Genomic DNA, 21,343 nt, shown 5'->3' on the forward strand with positions numbered 1-21,343 from the left:
CTTCAAGGCCTACCTTTTTCTCTAAAAAATTTTTTAACAGCCCAAACTGAAAAATGTTTCACAGTTGAAATCAGAATTATTAGCCCCCCTTTTATTTATTTTTAATTTTTAAATATTTCCCAAATGATGTTTAACAGAGCAAGCAAATTTTAACAATATGTCTGATATTATTTTTTGTCTTCTAAAAAAAGACTTACTTGTTTAATTTCGACTAGAATAAAAGTAGTTTTTAATTTTTTAAAGCCATTTTAAGGACAATATTATTAGCTTCTTTAAGCAATTTTTTCCCAGATAGTCTACAGAACAAACCACCGTTATACAATCACTTGCCTAATTACCCTAACCTGCCTAATTAACCTAGTTAATTCTTTAAATGTCACTTTAAGCTGTATAAAAGTGTCTTGAAAAACATCTAGTGACATATTATTTACTGTCATCATGGCAAAGATAAAAGAAATCAGTTATTAGAGAAGAATTATTAAAACTATTATGTTTAGAAATGTGTTAAAAAATCTTCTCCCTGTTAAACAGCAATTCTGACTTCAACTGTATATGATATAAAATACAATAATATATATTTTATTTTATTTTTTTAAATGCAGGTTTCTCAGGTTCAAAGCTCCTGAAATATTTACTTTAGCTATTCTTTACAACTACTGACAGGAACCTGAACCAGACAGGACTACAGGAGATGACAAAAACACTGCTGCAGCTTTGAATTAGACTGACTTCTATTCATCTATTGATCTATATCCCTCAAAATAAACAACCAAAACCTAACCCTAAATGTAAAATAGAGTAAACCCTCTAAATCTGTTGAAGCACATCAATCTGAAGGTGGATGGTTTTGTAGCTGAACATTATTGCTGGAAAAATGAACAGGTGTTCACTACTGAAACACCATCGAGTCTCACTCCTTCTGTACGGACGCGCGTCAGTTATAAAACGCTCGCAGGATGTTAATTTGGACAACTATGCGGATATTTTATATTTTATCACACAGGGAGAACATGCATAGTTTGTGAATCAAAGGACTTGTGCAACTCTTATACAGTACGAGTGGCAAATGTGAGGCACGTGTGAGCTGGTTATTATAACCCTAATCATCGTTACCTTTACATTTGCGAGGCGGTTTAGTTTATTTAACTTAGAATGTAGTCCTAGTTGACGTGCAGCGGCTGGAAATTTAAGCCACAGTTATGTCTGTACTTAACAGTGAGCCTGTTTTTGGACAGAGTTTATATTTGCCTGTTCAACCACAGAAAACGAGAAATTCCATTATTATAGTCTTAATATAAAATAATTAAGATTGAAATAAAATAATTATAGTATAATATTTAAGTTAATTTTAAGCTATCTTGTGGTCCACTAGTGCGTTGAGAATCCCTGACTTAGAGCCATGTTAGGCTGGACATTTAAGCTTTGTCATGCATCATTTGTTGTTCTGCGTTTTTGCAGTATACAAGTGGAATGAAGAGGTGATTAACCTCTCACAATCTGCAATCCGATTATTTTTTTTGACAGTTTAAAAATTTTGGTTGGCTCAGTTGAATTAGAACTACAGACCGACTGAAATGAACTCAGGGTTCATTGGGGATTGCTTGTGCTATATTTTTGAATATATTCCAGAATGCACAGGAACATTTAAAAGCATAAGATATTCTGTTCATATTCACCTTTCCACCTTGTTCCTTTCCACCTGAGTTTAACACTACTACCCATTAGATGGCATAAATACATCACATACGGGTTTTCCAACAACCATTAAACAAAAAAACAATAGATAGGGGTGTTACGTGTTGATTTCATACACACAATGTGAGCAGTCAAGCTGCTGCTGAGCAATTATATTGTATAATGTGTGTACATGAATCTTGAGCTTTGGCTTAACATTGCTTGCGATCTTCTTCAGTGTATGCCCGGCTTTACTGTGTTACTGCATAAATGGTATTTTTCAAAAACGCCATAATAGGGGCACTTTACTTTACATTACATCATTAGTTCAACCTGTGATATAGTCTCACCTCAGCCATGTAAGCAAATGTGAAGTTTGTTGTTGAGTTTTTCTGATACTCCTGTACGATTTTAAGAAACCGGTTTTCCCACTCTTCAACCACCTTAAATTTAACGTCTGTTCGTGCATAATTGTTGAGGGAAAAAGTGAGGATCAGGGCCTCAGCAGTGGTGTATTGTTCATCTGAAAATATAAAAGCCAAAGTCAGTTCTGTGAGGGTTTAAAAGCAATGTACAGATGCTAACGGACAGTTTTGTTTCTTACTATCATATCCTCCGACAGCCAGGAAGGGGAACACAGGGCCTCCATAGTCAGACATACAGCTCATGCCGAGAGCTGTGATGTCTTTAAATGATAGTGGAGAGCTGTGGCAAGCAGAATATAGTTATGAAATTAGGGTTTTAGAAGACAATTCAGGAAACAAAGGTATTGTATGAATGAAACTAGCAATATGGCTGAGTGAATAATTCAACGACTCTGTCCTAAAAACAGTTAGAAGCATGCTACAGTATACAGGAGCCAGTGAGTAGTTTAATCTAAACATGCATAGCAGACAAAACCAGTATGTAACAATTAAATCACGACATCTTCACAGACAGTAAATAAAAAAAGAGACCCCTTTAGTAATTATTAGGGTTTTTTATATGCATTTAAAATTAAGTGCTTTCTACAAGTGTGCCTAGAACAAAAGGTTTTTTTGAGTTTAATTCAGTTCAATCAAATTACTTAAATATCAATTTTCACAATAATTATCATTTCAAAGCAGCTTTACAAAAGATGAAGATCAAATAACAGTCAAAATCTGAAAAGTTAAAGGTTCAGGAAACCCTTGAGTACTTTTTTAACAGATGTGTGTTGAGCATCAGTTAAGACAATGTTAGCACCTGTTTAATTGTGGGGAAAACTGGATAATTTTGAGCTCTTGTCGGCTAATTTCATCTTCTGGGTTTAAAATCATTTATGGGGTGGGATCAAAATCGGTGACGTAGCGCCGATCTGCCTGTCTAGTGATGACGTGTCAGTTTCTCATTATTATTCATAGCTGAGTTTTCTAATCCTAAGAGAAGACCCTGCTTCTTAATTATTCATGAGAGCACATGCTTTCCAAAGGCAAGGTAGACCTGCCAAGCTGTTAGACCATGTCAGCGCATGGCGCACAGTATTTAGCCATTCATGAAGGGTTGTATGTGTTTGTTTCCATGATAAACCTGGTTTGTTGCATGTTTTCCCTGTGATGCTGTCAGGGCCGATACAGAAAAGCTGTTGGTTTGCAGCAAGCATTTCTGGAGAGCTGTATGAGAATTGGAGAATTTTATCAGTTGAATTTCTTACCATTCAGACACATCGCCTATATCCGTGCTGCTATGTTCGCCTATGTTTAAAATCATAGAGAGTAGCAGGGCTAATGGTTGAAATAGACAAGGCAGGAGACCTGCTACACTGCTGTCACTGTGTCTACAGTCAGTCCCGGGGATTCAGGAGGAGAGAAGTCCTCCTCATTTATAGTGTTTGTATAAAGATGATTATCTTTACAATGACTTAACAAATTGTGGTTATGTGTATATGAAATTACGAATAACATAAGTAGCAGTGGCATTAAATTGCTTACTGTTTATTTCTTTGCATTTTAACTTTGTAAACCATAAAATCATGGGTCCCCCCAACAGTTTGTGTCTCATTTTGTGAGCCGACTGACAATTGCTCACTCCCTTCTTTTTCCTCAGCTCGCAGCCCATCATGAAGCATATTTTGAAAAATTTCTGAGGTAGACTTCTACTGAAAGAGGGAGGTTCACGGCCCTTTAAGGAGTTGTGCATAGGGTGGGCGATATATAAACATAGTTAACCGGCAGTTATACAATATAATGTTTCCTTTTAAAAAGATGAGGTAAACAGTATGTGTATAATATATGTTAAATGAAGTGTACTTGCATATTAAGTGTTTGTTATCCTCAAAGTTTAATATACAGTTCAATATACCAACCATGTCTATTTATGAGCAAATGATTCAAATGAATGCACTGCACAAAATGCTTTTCTTGCTTAGATTTTTTGTCTTGTTTCTAGTCTAAATATCTAAAATTTCTTATATCAAGAAGAATTTTCTAGACAAGCAAAACATATTGTCTCGTTTTGAGAAATAATATGCCAATAATAAGTGAGTTTTTCCTTAAAACAAGCAAAATAATCTGCCAATGGGGTAAGCAAAACAATCTTGTTTTTTCTTTTGACGTAAGATTATTTTGCTTACCCCATTGGCAGATTATTTTGTTTGTTTTAAGTAAAAACTTACTTCATTTTGGCATATTATTGCTGAAAAGAAGACAATATGTTTTGCTTGTCTAGAAAATTCTTATTGATTTAAGAATTGTGAGATATTTGGACTAGAAACAAGACAAAAAATCTAAGTAAGAAAAGCATTTTTTGCAGTGTGGCTCACTCAAAGAGTTGCAGTACTTAATACAAAATACTGGTATAACAATTAATCCCTTTGAGGCAATTAATTCAGACTTTATTGTGCGCTTAGGCACAATATATGATAGAATATATGATACATGCAAACATGAAATGGTGATACAAACAAAAAAGTTGAAAAATGCTCAGAAAGTAATGCAGTAAATATAACTACAGACATAAATCTACCTGACTTACTTAACACAGTAGATGAAATGATCCCGCCAGTCCACTTCCTTAGTCACACCAAGCTCTGTCATGTTCACTTTGGCATTCAGGTTGTCGATGCTATTTTGGAAGTACTGCGGCAGACTGTTGACAGCGCAGTCGGTTAACGAGGGGTTGCCTGGATTGAGTGGCGCATAGCAAACATCCTTAAGGCTGGCGGTACTGTTTAGTTCATCTGACCAGAACTCAATTGCTTGGATGCTCTGCTGAAGCTTCAACAGCTCTATGATCAAATCTGCAAGGTAGAAACATGCACAATATATTTAAAATGACTGAAATCTTATATTTAGGTAGACAGAAAACAATCTTAAACGCACAATTTTAAGAAAAGGATAAACAGTTTGAATTGTGATTGTTTATGTTAATAAAAAGGGCTGCTATTAAAACAACCAGTGATTCTGATTTATAATCTAAAATGAAGGATACACTTAACAATTTACATGTTGGTTATGAGAGCACTGTGACACTGCAAAACTTAAGTTTGAGCATTTTTTAAGTGGGTTATTTTCTGTGTCATTTACTAAATTAGACTGACAATTGAATTCATGAACTCAATAAACACAAAGTCATTTGCTATTGGCTTAAAATTGTCAATTTTGTTTTGTTGTTTTATTATCTAGGTGTTTTCTGATCACAATTAATGCTTCAGATTGTTTACGCTTGCTGTGAAGTATTATTTCAGAATGCAGGGTACAGAACATGTCATGAAATGATGTCAAACTCCAGATGATTCTTGTGAGCGTCTGTGTTTTTTGCGTTCTGATTGTCATTCAGTCTGACATTCCTACTACTACTGATATGCTACAGTTTGACTTGGGGATCATTGTTATAAGTCTGACATGCTACTTCTATAAAGGATTAGTAAAAGTCGCACAATGTGGGCTAGACTTTAAACATTCCTAGTTGAAACCCTTTCTTTATGTTGACTACAAGCTTGCATTCATTGCCCCAACTCCATCTACAACCAAGTTCCTACACAACATAATCCAATATTCTAAGCTATAGAAAACAAATTGGTTAATCGTTGCATTGTGATTCTTTCTCTAGCAATTTTGAATTGATTCTCAAAAGGTACTCAAATTGATCGCAATCAGTGTTGGAGAAAGTCACTTTGAAAGTAATGCATTACAATATAGAGTTACACCCCAAAAAAGTAACAAATCTGTAATTTTACAGTTTATTTCTAGCAGCTGGAGTGCCCGAAAAAAAAAAAAAAAGTAAAATAACAGCCATTCAATTACAGAAATATTCTGTAAAATAACGAACATTAAATTACAGAATTTTCCTTAAATTTTAATTTCTGGTAAATTAATGTAATTTAATATCCGTCATTTTGTAGTAAATTTCTGTAATTTAACAGCCGTTATTTTATGTTTTTTTTTTTCCAGCACCCAAGCTGCTAGAAATAAACTGTAAAATTACATTCTTTTTTCAGTGTAAGTAATGCGTTACATTACTTTTTAGCTACTTTTTTTCCATTTCTTTTTTAAATAGAGGGGTTCTGCAATTAACGATGCACTGTATTACCTTCACCTACATTTATCTTAAAAAAAATATTATATATATATATATATATATATATATATATATATATATATATATATATATATATATATATATATATATATATATATATATTAGGATAATTTATCTGAGAACTTCCAGACCCCAGAGCTCTGCATGCGGTATATACAGATTGAAAGTTTAAAGCAATGTGTTTGCTACTTTTATACTATTTGACTTAAGTAAAATCACTGTCCATTAAGTCAATCCCCTTTTCCTTGTTTTGATGCTTTCAAATTAATGAACACATTACCTCATTGACTGCATGATTATTTGTGACTACTTTCATTTTTTAAAGCTAATTAATTAAACTAAAAAGTCACGTTTCATTTAAAAAAAAAAAACTCAAATATTATTACAAATTTTTTTTTAATAAGTGTGCTATTTCACTCGTTTCTTAGAAAAGTGATATTACGTAACTTGTGTTACTTGTAATGCATTACACCCAACACTGATTGGAATGGTGTAATACTCTCTTTATGGAATAAGAACTGTTTGTTCTTTATGATTGCTTTTTTTAATCTGGCATTTTGATGTTACATTCAGAGCTTGTTCAAGCTGAATACAACTTTGTTAATAAACTCAACAAATTATGCCAAATCTAGCACCACTGTCATTCCAATCAAGAACAAAAGCTTAGAAACTTCAATTCCGGTTACGTTGGAAAGACGTATTTTGCACAGCTAAGGAAATAGGAAAAAGAAGTCAACAACTGTTTTGGAATCAAATCATGACTCCCAGAATCGTAATCGTAAGTCCCTAAAGATTCCCACCCAACTAAGCTGAATGTCATATGTTATATAATGAAAAAAAAAAAATCTGTTGCAACTTCCATTTCATTAAGACATGCAATTAGCTACACCCCAAACCAAACTTACATCTGAAATGTAGATTACCTGACAATTACAGAGAACAATAGTATATTGATTGGGGATGAGAGACAGTGGCCCTTCTGGACAAGAGTTTTCTACCAATTAGGTCATTATTTGAATCACAATTATTATTATTTTTACTAATAGTGTAGCTGTAGCACTGATTATTTTCACCACCGAGTAAATAAAAATCACCTTTGGAGATGATGCCACTGAAGTTCTGCTTGCCAAAGAGTAAGGAGTCATAGAAGTGGCTGGGCCGGCCTGGAGCCGTCAAGATCAGCTGATTGGTGCGGTAAAACGGATCGAAATGAGCATCGTGGAAGGCCTTCTCCCGCATGGCGCGACTTTCAGGTGCTGACCAGAGCTGGACGGGATCTGTGGTCAGTTCTATGTCCTTTATTCCCACCGCAAACACCAGCACAATCACAAGGCAGACCGGAAGCACTATGTAGGGATACCGTGCCATTAAGGTCCCCCAGGACTGGAAAAGAGACCCTAGGAATTCCTGAGTGGCAAGACTGGCTTTGTCAGAGCACGAAACATCTTTAGGGCTGATTTTAAATTTGATCTCATTTGCGTTTTGATCCTTGGTGCTCTTACCCTTCCGACCCTTCCTCGACTTCATGTAGTAAGTCGTGCACTCGGTAATCACGTAACACAGGAAAAGAAAAAGGAAGCAAGAGAAGACTGTGAGGCAGATGACAAGCACCCCATTAAGGTTACCAATCATGAAGGGTTTCGGCAGAGGCGGTGGTTCTGGCACCACCGGACAAGATTGTAGGCAGTCCTGACAGGAACAGGCCTCGCCACCGGAAGGTGTGACTTCATTGCATTTTAACGCTTGTCCTGCAAACGCAAATGCTCCTGCTGGGACTTCAGAGGTCTCGCTGTCTTGTAAAAGCTTGAAGTCAATATCCAGCGGAGCCAGTCCATTGCTGGAGTCGCCCTGAAAATCATACCAGCGCTGTGGCGTACAGAGTGCTGCACCATAACGGCCGCACATCGTGGCAATGGCAAACCCTCCGGTGGATGGAATTCGTACATTTTTGCAGGAGTCAAACGAGGCATCAGAGAAGTTAGTGGATATATACGCTGCGTAACCCACCACGGCTTCTTTTACAATGCCTGTGGGTTGCGTGATGTTGGCCGTTTTGGTGATCTTCAATATCTGACTTTGGTCAGGACTGCAGGTCGTGGCGCAATGGAGATACGCAAAGTTCTCGGCACAGGACGGGCAGCGGATCAGAACGGCTTTGGAGAGCGACAGGCTGTTTTGCAGAGCTGTGAGTTGCCTGATTGAGCAGCAGGCCAATGTTTGGCCATCGCCATTGGCCAGCATTGGACATACAGATTTCAGAAGCTCATAGTGGTCTCCTGTCACATTCACTGCTCTTCTGTAGTCCTTACAGGGAACTCTTGGGGGAATAAGAGCCCCTTCCACTGCGGGATTTAACCCACAGTCCTCATACATTGCGCAGAAGCCTGGTTCATGCTGAGCACCTGTGAGAACCTGCAATAGATGAGAGATAGAAGATAAATAAAGATAACACAATCTGTCGTTTAGTCAAGTGTCTTATACCGTATCTCTGACTCTTTATCACTCAAAATGAACAATAAATTGGACAGCATTAAGACCACATAGGTTTCTCTTGCTTCTAAATTGTACACATTTCAAATGCTAAAAAATATTGTTTTTAAGTTTCATAGTCATTTATTGTATCAAAAAACCAAGTGTTTTTTTTCTCATTGTTCCTATGTAATTGAACAGATGTTATTCATTCATTGATTTTCTTTTCGCCTAATCCCTTTATTTATCCGGGGTCACCACAGCGGAATGAACCGCCAACTTATCTGGGTTTCCTCCAGGTGCTCGGGATTCCCCCACAGTCCAAAGACGTGCTATGTGAATTGGGTAAACAAAATTGGCCGTACTGTATGTGTGTGAATGTGAGAGTGTATGGGAGTTTCCCAGTACTGGGTTGGAAGTGAAAGGGTATCCGCTGCATAAAAACATTCTAAAATAGTAGGGGCGACCCCTGATAAATAAGCCAAAGGAAAATTAATAAATGAATGTAATTTATTTTCTTTGATAGCACAATATTCCAGGATCTTTCCTGCAGTCTTCATTGTCATATGATCCTTCAGAAATCACTGATCTACAGCTGAAGAAACATTTCTTGTTATTAACATAAGTTGAATATATTTAAATATATGAAAACAGTTCAATATGGTTGTGGAAATGATGGCACATCATCTTCCTAAGAAAAAGAACAGCTACTATTTGAAAAATATTTTGGAATAAACTATTCATTTGAATTATTTTTAATGCTATTTTTAAAATGGACTGTTTTTTTAAATTCCAGAAGTCTTCAGTGTTTTGACAAGTTAATGCATTCTTGCTTAATTAAAATATCACTTTCTGCCCCCACACTTTTAAACAGATATGTAAAAAGTAATTTTTAGAAAACATTTTCTCAACAACTCGAAACAGAAGTAATTTACTCTCCAGCTCACACATTCCGCAGTGAGAGAAAAGTGAACCAATGTTGGGATTTGTGTTTCACGTTTAGAAAATTAGATCTACAAACAAACTGGTAACACTTTAGAATAATGATCAATTCATGTATTTACTAACATTAGCTACAGTAAATAATTTTGCAAAGCATTTAATAATGATAGTTTAACATTTTCTAATGTTTTTTATTCTGATGATAAAACCATAATAAATGTATCACATATTGTTTCTTCATGTCATTCAACATTAACTAATGGACCATTATTTTAAAATGTTACCAAAAAATCTACTCACACAAAAATGACAAATACACAGTTACATAAAATAAGATAAATTAACAAACATTAAGAAAAAGATTTTATTTTCTTGCTGACGACTCAACCAATCATTCTGTTACAATTAATAAAATCCAGGAAAAAATTACAGCTCCAGATGGCAATATCACTGGAAAAAAAGTGTATTTCAACTATATTAACTTTTATTTTGTTTAATTTTTTAAGTGATACAAAGTTTAAAGACAGTCACAAACCACTAGAAAAGACCATATGAAAGTGTGATATGTATTCATATACATTTTATAGACAATTAATTAATCACAACAAGCTGAAGCTATTTTAAGGTTCAAAATCCATACATAGTTCGATATCTCATTACTGTGAAATATTTTACATTTACATTTGAATCAATTTCTCATTAGGGAAAGCGAAACAAGTGCTCTAACAATTTTTGTTTCAGCTCGTATATAAATATAAATTACACTTAAAACTAAAAAAAAAAATGAACAATGTCCAAAACTCTTTCCTTTCTATTTTAACATATAACAGCCTCATTTGCCTCACTTTATAGGATGATTCTCATGGTCACTCAAAGAATATTTAAATAAAGTCAAGTGAATCCTTACCAAACAAGCAGCAAGTGAAATCAAAGTAATGGACCACGCAGAGTTCTTCCTTTGGAAATGCATTTTTGTTGCCTTCAGTGTGTGTGGAGTGTTATTATTCCCAGAGGACAGACAGACGCGGGGAGCTTCAAGTGGATCCCTGCTCTTTCTCTGCCTGTGCTCGCACTGTACAGAGCCGTAGGAGGAAATGAAAGACTTTCTCTCTCATTGGATGAATATTAGTGATACTGATGATGGCCAAACTCTTATCTGGCCTGATGTTTCTACCACCAACCAGAATGGACAAAAGCCAATCCAGCTCACTGATCATTAACCAGATGGGCAGACTAAACCAAAGGTGTGTTATTGAAGTGAAAGGACAAAAACACACCCACCAAAACTTGATGACTCTCATTAATAAAATGCATGCAAAAATATGCAAAACAACTTTTTCTTTCTTTTTTTATTTATTTATTTTTTTGTGGGAAGAGTGTGACATTATACAATAAATATAAATTTAGATTTTTTTGTACATATTTTGTACCTTTAGTTACACTTGCTATATATAAGTATTTTTATTATATTTAATGATTTAAATGAGCTTTTACTTCTTTTTTTTAAAGATAATCAATGAAAATGTTTGGAGGAGATTTGATCGGAGCTTAAAAACAGGTAAGATTTATGACGCAGATCTGATGGAGCTTGTGGATCTTGTTGTTTGGCAATGAAATCAAGAAGAAAAAATTGTTGCTTGTGCAAAATCAAAATATAAATTAAACGATTTGAGGTCAAAAAGATTTTTTTATGGAAAAAAAAGGGTTTTATCTGTACCATAAATCGTTATTTGATCAAAACACACTACATTTTTATATTTTACTGTGAAATGTTATTATAATTGAAAAACATATTTATTTGACTCTTCAGTATCACATGATTCTTCAGAAATAAAAATGGTATGCTGGTTTAATGCTTAAACTAAATGCTTAATTACTATTCGATCAAAACAGAAATAATTAATGACTCTCACTTTTTAGCATCTGTTCAATTAATCCGTTTACACTAAAATGTATGGTATTTATTTATTTTATCACTTCAAACAATTGAACAGTAGTGTATTCACACAAAAAACTCATACACACCGTATAATTTTTTCCCCCCCAATGTGTTAGACATCTCATTCCATGGAAGCCTGTTCTCACCTCTGAATGCAAAATAAAAAAGGTATTGTGACTTTTTATCCCAGAGTTTCTACAAACTCAAAATTCTGCCTTTTTTAAATTCACAAAGTCTTTTAAGTCATAAATCTGAGATAAAAAGTTTCAATAGTTTTTTTTACATTTTTTATTCAGAGGTGGGAACGGGTTTCTGGAGATTCAGTATGTAGCGTGATAGTGTTGTAAAAGATATCAAAGGGCAGCAAATACAAAATCTGCTTGCATGACTATTACACTTGTGTAAAAAAAAAGAACAACATTTTTAAATGCATGCATTTTTCATGTCTCTTGATTTTATTTATTAATAGCACTCAATCGGAAGAACCTGTACATACAAATAAGCCAATGTAAAATATTTTACCAATAGTCCCATTATTTTGTTGGTAAATGTAAGTGATTTTGATGATCACTTGTGTGGCTTTACCTCAATTCTCAGTGGCATACACATTTGATAAAGAAATAAATTAAAATATAAAAAGTGCAGTTTATTGTACAAATTCCTATCAGTCATTTTAACATAATATATTTAATAGATTAAAAAAAAATTACAGATATCAGCAATAACGAGAATAGGCATTGCATGTGTTATGAATGCTTCACAAAGATTTGTATTAATTTATTTATTTCAGATTAATATCCAAGTCCCTTGAACCAATACCAGATAGGACAAAGGTTTACACGGTTGTCCTTCAGGTAAAGTAATCAGATAAGTTTCAGATTGTGGATAAGATTAAACATGCGACTTGATAAACTGATACTGAACATGCAAATTCAACTTGCTGGAGCATTTGGAAGCAATTAAAGACATAGTTCAACCAAAACATTTGTGCAAATGCATTTGCATTCCTGTGCAGGGCTGAAATTAGTCAAAAACACTTGCGTAGGAGCCGGTCTTGCATTACGAAGAGTGTATGATGACCTACTGTTGTTAACGGTCTAATGGATCGTTATACAATTTCGTAAATGTCTAATCAATAAATCAAATGCCGTACACTGAATCAAACCACATTATCAGGGTTTCTGTAGACATCATAACGTCAAATTAAAGACTTTTTAAGACCTTTTTAAGACCATTAAGTATTCAATTTAAGGCCTATATCACAAAATTGAAAACACGCATACACATAAAGGGCTCTATTTTGACGGTCCATGCGCAGAGCGCAAAACGCAGGGCACAAACGCTTTCAGGGCGTGTCAGAACGCATTTTTGCTAATTTACGGACGGGAAAATCCACTTTGCGCCAAGGCGCATGGTCTAAAAGGGTTGAGTTTATTTTCTTAATGAGTTATAGGTGTGTTTTGAGAATAAACCCATTAGAGTTTATTCATTAACGAACTGTTTTTAAAAACCTGAGTTATATCCTAAAACACATGCTGTGCCCCTTATGGTCTAAAACCTGAAAGGTGGGCAAATCTAAGCTTGTTTTTAATAATATGAATATAGATTTAATAAACAATACTGCTAATAATAATAACATAATACAAAAGCAAATTGTTATGAATGAACTGAAAAAGCCTCCCGAGATGAAGAAGACATAAAAGTAGTGATTTTTCATATTTATGTAGGCTAGAAAATAGTATGTTTTGTAATATTTTAATCCTATATATTTGTATCCTATATCTATTCTTATTATATCCTATATATATCCTTAATATTTAATTTTTTTCATATGTAAAGATATTTGCCTATTGTTCTCTTGTGCGTATTAAGCAGTGCGTAAGCGAGGCGCAACTCTGTGCAGGAGTTTAGACCGGGTTTGTTTTGGTCTAATGAAAAATCAATTTTAGTTTCTCAAAATAGTGACGCGCCAGCAGTGCGCCTCAGAACGCCTCCCTTTTTAGACCAGAACGCCTATGGGCGCACATCTGAGCGCAAATGCATTTGCTATTTAAACAGCGTAGCGCAACGCCTCAAAAAGACTCTTGCGCCAAGCTGAAACTAGCAAACAAGTATTGCGCCCCGCCTTGTGCCCCATTGCGCCGGGTGTAATTTGATAGGGCCCAAAGAGAAAAAGCTAAATTACAAAATTTGTGGTAAAATAAATGTATTCAAATTAAACAGTTCTATAAACAGGTTAGATGCACCATTGAACTACAGGAAAACAACCAAACAAACATCTAAGGCTGATTTATACTTTTACAACAATGCATTATGATCTATCAGCAAAACATGAAGAATAACAGTAGAACATGTGTAGACTTTCTTCTGAGATTCATTCTTTATTTTGGTGACAAACTTCCTTATATAAGTTTGGGCAGACGGAGATGGCAGATGACTAAATTAAATTTTTCTTTGTTCTATAAAAGTATTATAACCATGTTTGTGTTTTTGTTTTTGTTTGGTTTATTCATGTCCAGTGTTGGGTGTGAGGCGTTCCACAGTAACACGTTACTGTATTCTAATCACATTTTCGGGGACTGCATTTGTAATTTGATTACAGTTACTAAAGTCAATATACATTACAAATATAGTTTTTGGAAGTAAAAAAATTGCTTTGTTTGAATCACATTTTCCACTGTAATGTCAGTTAATAAGCATGCGCTTTTAAACTGCTGGAGCACGAGCTGAAACGGTTGCTCTACAGAGGTTCCAGGTCTTCAACTGGAAATACAGACATTATTTTGATTTTATTGAGTGTAAAAGCAAAATTATTGCTTTGAATTGCAGTCTATGTCTGGTCTCTAAAGAACAATTGACTGCTTTCAACTTGACCAGCAACTTGTTCAAGCACTTGAATAGAAAGCATTTTTTGATACTCGTCACTAAGGAGGACACTGGCATCCAAAAACATGACGGGCCAACTCAGCCTAAACAGGCTAAATAGATTTTTTTTTTTTGTGCAGGATCAGGAGTAAAGGTTTCTTCTGAATTTGAAGAGAAGCGTAGCTGCTTATGGGGCCGTTCATGTATCGCATTTTTTTGCTTGCACTTGCATTTCCCAGGCGCACACATGAAATGTAATCAGATTACAATTTTCAGTAATTTGTAACTTATTACTTTTTTAAAGTAACTTACCCAACACTGTTCATGTCATATCCCTTCAAATTACTTCTCCTGCATTCTTTATTAGTTGTCCTGGTTATTAATAGTCTGCTTCATCAGCTTGTTTTGTTAATTGTTTCTTTGTGTATTTATCCCCGGTTTTGTTAGCCCTTCCTTGTCTTGAAACTTGTTTTTTGTTTTTTACGTTTTTCACTATTTTGTCATTCCTGATTTTCTGCACTTCACTATAAACCCACTGGACTGCATTTGGAGCTACTTTTCATTATTTTCTATCACAGACGTAACAAGTATACACAGATAAAGAATTGTAAACTATGTTTTTTTCTTTTATTTTCATGGCCAAATGGTTTGTTTTACTGCCATTATAAAAAAGTGAGAATAAGCATACCTGTATGTTTGTCAACATCATGGATTGAAGCATTTATGTAGTGAGTTTTGTATACTTTTAATAATCCTGTGTTTAAGTCAAATTAATAACGTTTCACTGTCACAAAGTTATCCATATAATAACAGATGGATGTGCAGGCAGTAAATCACAGATTCATGATTTTCTTAAATTTAAGCAATTTTTTTAAGAAAACCTTTATTTAATTTATGTCTGTAATTAAATGTATGCCTATTTAAAAAAAAAGAAAAGAAAAATTGCATCAGAAATGTTATCACACTTTCTGAAATGAACAAGAACCAAGGTGATTTAATTGCATCCCAAAACATCACCATGAATCCTTCACAACTGTATAAGTGACAATTGCACATTGTTCTAATAGAAAAATATTTAAGCCATAATAATAATAATAATAATGTAAGAATTGAGATATTACAAATATTTTGATTTCTTTGACAAAAAAAAAAACAAATTGACTCTACAACCCAGCAGGTGGGAATGCTGTAAAGAACCAGTTCCCCCTACATTTACATTTGAATCCGCTGAAACTTGACTTCAACCACCCCTACTGACACATTTGGTCATTTTAAAGGTCAATCGCCACTGTTTAGTGACCAAGACTGACATGCTTGTGCTTAAGAAATTGTATACTCTGCCAGTACAAGATTCAGGATGTTATAGGATTCCCAATGAATGAGAATAACATAAAATGATGAACCGAAGAGAATATACATTCATAATCTAAAATAATGTGAAAGGAAACAAAATAATCTTCTCAATGTTTTATAATTGGAGTCAGATAAAACAAGGATAAATATATTATCATTCTAAACCACCTCATACTAAAATTGGAGTCAGATATGAGTTAAGTTTAATATAAATCAACATTGTGCACTGGAAAGACCGAACATGCAGTAAACCTTCATCCACCATTGGATACCGTCATTGGACCAACTGGCTGGACCCTACAATAATAATTATATTATTATTATTATTATTATTATTAATAATAATAATAATAATGATGATAACACGAATCATTATATAATTTAACATCCTTTCCTACTTACATTGTGTAAACAGTTTTAACAAAAAATAGTTGCATAACTGTCATTATGTTTCTATTATTTATTATAATTAAATCTTCTTTTTTTCCGGTTTTTATTATTTAATTATGTTATGTAAGGTAGTTGGCATAAGACTGACACAATGACAGGCATAATGTGATCTCACCTCAGTGATTATGATAGAATTAATAATTCTTTAAGACGCAAAAAACATGTTGGAAATGTGAGCTGTGGAGCAACAGACTACATTGTTACCTCAATGAGAGCTACCTTTCCCTTTATTTTTTAACCTACTTTTACCTTTGCATTATCAATGGATATTGTGCCACTTTGGCAGCAGACAATATTTGAATAACCCAAATAGTTTGATGGATAAGTTTTTTTTCTTTTCTTTTTTTGTCCCAATAAGGACATTCTGAAGTGTTTAAACATTACCATTTATATGAACTCAGGCAATAAGCATTTGGCTAATGGCAACAAATGGCTCATGTGGCAGGTTATATTAAAGTCCCTTTAATTCAAGTCATTTCACTTCTCGGCCATCTTTGAAACGCCTCTTGGGCAGTTTGCTCAGGCATTCTGTTTGAATGGGGAAACATCAAATTCTCCAAAATTACTTCCCATGATTACAATTACATTACATATTGTGAATAACCAATAAAATTAAACAACAACAACCATGTATTTAGTTTCATTTCTATATGTTCATATCAAACAAAATCTGCAGAAAGTCCCTCCCTCTGAGAATTGTCATTCAATAACAATCACTGATTGCCTCCTGTACTAGAAGGAGGGGCTTTATTTGCCATATTGACTGTTACACTTTTGCCCATTTAAAAGTATACCAGTGACATGTCCATTATATATAAATATTTTTCAAATCTGAGGAATGTGGTAGAAATATATATACATGAATATAGACATACACTCACCAGTCACTTTATTAGGTACATAATTCATGGTCAAGACGGTCTGCTGCAGTTCAAACTAAGCATCAGAACGGGTAAGAAAGGGGACTTAAGTGAGACTTTGAACGTAGCATGGTTGTTGGTGCCAGACTAGTCTGAGTATTTCAGAAATTGCTGATCTACTGGGATTTTCATGTACAACCATCTCTGGGGTTTATAGAGAATGGCCTGAAAAAAGAGATATATCCAGTGAGTGGCAGTTATGTGGGTGCAAGTGCCTTGTTGATGCTAGAGGAGAATGGACAGACTGGTTTGAGCTGACAAAAAGGCAATAGTAACTCGTTACAACCGAGGTATGCAGAAGAGCATCTCTGAATGCCCAACACATCAAACCTTGAGACGGATGGGCTATAGCAGCAGAAGACCACACCGGGTGCCACTCTACACCCTTAGGAAACTAAGGATACAATTCGCACAGGCTCACCAAAATTGGACAATAGAAGATTAAAAAAAACATCGCCTGGTTCGATGAGTCTCAATTTCTGCTGCGACATTTGGATGGTAGGGTCAGAATTTGGCGTCAACAACATGAAGGCATGGATCCATCCTGCCCCAATTGTTCAGACTGGTGGTGGTGGTGGTGTAATGGTGTGGGGGATATTTTCTTGCCACACTTTGGGCTCATTAATACTAACTAAGTATTGTGTCAACGCCACAGCCTACCTGAGCATTGTTGTTGACCATGTCCATCCCTTTATGACCAGAGTGTACCCATCTTCTCATTGCTACTTCTAGCAGGGTAATGTGCCATGTCATAAACTAAGAAATCATTTTAGACTGGTTTCTTGAACATGACAACAAGTTCACTGTACTCCAATAGCCTTCATAGTCACCAGAGCTCAATCCAATAGAGCACCTTTGGGGTGTGGTGGAATAGGAGATTCGCATCATGGATGTGCAGCCGAAAAATCTGCAGCAACTGCGTGATGCTATAATTTCAATATGAACCAAAATCTCTGAGGAATAATTTCCAGTACCCTGTTGCAACCTATGCCATGAAGGATTAAGGCTGAAGGCAAAAGTTGGTCCAGCCCAGTACAAGTAAAGTGTACCTAATAAAATGGCCAGTGAATGTATAGTCAACCTAAAAATATACCCAACAATTTATTATGCAACAGTTTTAAGGAAACTAATCACAATAAATGACAAATGTCTTCCAAAAAGACTTCTTAAACCAGAACATTGCCAGACTTGTGGTTTCCATTCCACTGTGATTGGAGGATGATTAGACACAACCACATAACTTTTTGATATTAAAATATTTCAAGTATTTTGAAAGGTTTCCAATGTTCTGCCTGTGTTAATAACACCCTGAGCACAGAGTCAGGAAAGAAAATGCTCTAGTAAACTTTTTTTAATGTTACAAGTACTTAATCCTTAAAATTTTTAGTGATTAAATCTGCTTAATAATAATAATTGCAATGAGAGAATGAAATAGAAATTCTTTTTTTCTTTTTTAAATTGAAGTACAAATATGAAAAACATTCACTTTAAGAAACAAATATTCGCATGTAATTGAGGCTATTTTACTCTTACCTTTAACCTTTTTGATGCATCAATTAAAGTAAAGGTATACTTTATTGTCAAAGAGGAAAATCAGTTTTAGGCTCTAAGGTACATTCATTACACACAAAAAAACATACATCTGAAAAATACAAAACATATATTACATAATTTTATTTAATAACTCAATTGCAGAGAGAATTCTGCATCTTGCAATTCTCAAGCTTACAGTTCAAAGTGTGCATTATGTTCGGCAGAAACACAGAAACACAGATGTTCTCATTTAAAGCCTGTAATACACTGTATAAAATGCTTCACAATTGACTTGTTTTGGGACAACATGAAGGAACTAAGTTAACTTATTAGTTTTTACAAATTTAAGTGGATTGAACATGAAACAATTAAGTTGCCCTAACATCTCTGAGCTCCGGCAATCAGCGTGCTTTGAGCACAAAACCCCAAAGAGCAGCACACGTTGGACAGTTTATCAAGGATGTACCGCTGGATCGCATCTCACTACAGACTTTTTTCTTGGAACGCAAAATTACCCATTATGCTTTGCGTGTATGCGCAAGGAGAATGCGAAGAACTTCTGGTCGGAAGTTGAGCTACCAGCTGACAGGCCGGAAACGCACACACACACTGTATTTCTGACGGCACACATGTGAACTAGGAGAAAGTTTTTCTCGTATTTCTGATGCGCTTGAACCACATGTGATAGATTATAACGGCTTTAACAGACACAGTTCTAAGTTGTGTGTCACAAAAACACTCTGTTATGCATTAAAACGTTATTGAAACCCATTTTCGGAGCGCAAATTACCAGTTGTACACGCTGTAAACGGAAGTTTTTAGCATTCTACCGGAAGACGCTTGTCGCTATAGCGCCCTCCATACAGCAGCCATGAAAAAGGTCTATAGTTGTGTTACACATGATATTTAATTAATCTTGTCTCTATCTAACCACTCTTCAGTCTTTTACACTGCTTCAATCTTTCGCTTTCACGCTTGTACTTAGTAATTTTAGCGAAACCTCAGATACTGTTGGTTGGTTCCTGTTGGTTGTGCACCTATTTTTACCAACCAAGTTTGTCGACGCCATTATAACGACACAGATCACTCTGCCTATTCATGCCAGAGTCCTGCGGAAAAAAATGACATATGGTAATTTGTGTTTATCTTATCTTTATTTATTTATGATTTGCTTATGGGTAAAACAAAGACCTTGCGGGTCAGGTAGTTGAAACGGTAGGCTACAAATAATTAATTTGTTATTAATTAATTAATTATCCATGAATAATTAAATTACCATTGCCTATGATGACAGTGCCATCTTCCATCGTGATGTTTTACATTAGACATCGCACGATGCCAAATTGGTCGACATCGCCCAACCCTGGTTTGAACTCAAAAGTTTGACTGTACAGGGGTTCTGTCCTATCCATAATTTTCATAGCAGCATGACTTAAATGTCCAAGTCTTGATTTCAGCTGTACTGCTAGATTTCCATACTAAATGCCCAAATCTAGCCACATTTTCTAGAACAGCCCTATAATACATTGGTGTCAGCATTTGAGCCTTCACAAGAAGTACAATCTTTGTTACGATCAATTCATATTAGTTGCGAAACATCTGAAATTGACTAAATATGTTGCATCCTATCTTCAGATGTACAGTATCTTGTATCTTCATGTACTAAGACATTTAATCCAATAGTTGTGAATGATTACCTGCCCTGTCCTTGAGAATCCAATTAATTAAGATTAGTGTTATCAGTGTGTGCAATATGACTGATAATGTAGACACTCAGGACACAGTGCCCGTTGCCTTAGGAACAGGAAACATAAGCTGATCCGCGATAATTCTGAGAATCTCTATATACTGTAGGTGTTGTATAAATGTATAAACTCACTGAACTTACAGCCACTGATGAGTAAGCATATATATCTATATATACTGTATATGTAAGAGACCAAATTACTATTTTCAGAGCTTAAACTCCCCTTTTCAAATCTCAAAACTACAGAATAATCATTTTTTATATTACAACCAGAAAACAAATCGAATGATTTATCCAAATAATATCTAAATATTCACTTAAATTATACACATTTAAATTAACTTACTGCAAACTCTAAGCTGAAACAGCATGATTGTTAATTTTTTTAGGGGGGGCATTTTCGACAGGCCCAGACCTACTGGGCTGTAAGACCACTTCAGTGATACTGTGTCTACAGGTGATGACGTCACTTCAATGGAGGCAGGTCTCGGCTTGCCGTAAATGCCCAAGTTTCCTTGACTCCACCCTCTGTCAAATCAGGGCCACAAAGTGAAACATGCAGAAACGTGGAGTGCAAAGTGGAAACAGCATTGCAAACTCAAGGTTGACTAAAAAAGCAAATCAAAATAACAATTGCAACTGACTAGACGGGTTTTGTAAAGGCAATGCTATAAAAAAATGTATAGCAAATATATATAGTTGTTCTTTTTAAATTGCAAATATTTTAGTTTTTTTTTTTTTTTTTGCACTGCTTGATTTTTTTTGCAGTTCCTTTTTTTGTTTGCAAAATTAATTTTTATTTCTCAAAACTTAATTTTACCTTTGCATTTAATTATTTTCATTAGCAAAATAAATTTTTATTTCTTAAAAATTAATTTTCGCTTTGCGGTTTTG

General features: G+C 34.8%; 2 protein-coding genes across 4 annotated transcripts in view; one reads left to right on the top strand and one right to left on the bottom strand.

Annotated features, from left to right (window-relative positions):
• Positions 1-21,343, bottom strand: part of npc1l1 (NPC1-like 1) — a 48,686-nt gene that overhangs the window by 19,769 nt on the left and 7,574 nt on the right. For both annotated transcript variants that reach the window (XM_087265246.1, XM_087265245.1), the window contains exons 3-7: positions 10,550-10,714; positions 7,326-8,643; positions 4,666-4,930; positions 2,279-2,379; positions 2,025-2,197 (exon numbers count right to left, since the gene is read on the bottom strand). In XM_087265246.1, coding sequence (XP_087121372.1) covers positions 2,025-2,197; positions 2,279-2,379; positions 4,666-4,930; positions 7,326-8,643; positions 10,550-10,612 — 1,920 coding nt within the window. In that variant the 5' untranslated portion in view covers positions 10,613-10,714. The remainder of the gene's footprint in view (positions 1-2,024; positions 2,198-2,278; positions 2,380-4,665; positions 4,931-7,325; positions 8,644-10,549; positions 10,715-21,343) is intronic.
• izumo1 (izumo sperm-egg fusion 1) overlaps positions 11,093-21,343 on the top strand; it is a 33,949-nt gene continuing 23,698 nt past the window's right edge. For both annotated transcript variants that reach the window (XM_087262634.1, XM_087262633.1), the window contains exon 1: positions 11,093-11,200. The gene's annotated coding sequence lies outside the window, so the exon portion shown is untranslated. The remainder of the gene's footprint in view (positions 11,201-21,343) is intronic.

Source organism: Danio rerio, chromosome 8 (genome assembly GCF_052040795.2).
Source record: "Danio rerio strain M-AB ecotype USA chromosome 8, GRCz13ab, whole genome shotgun sequence".
NCBI lineage: Eukaryota > Metazoa > Chordata > Actinopteri > Cypriniformes > Danionidae > Danio > Danio rerio.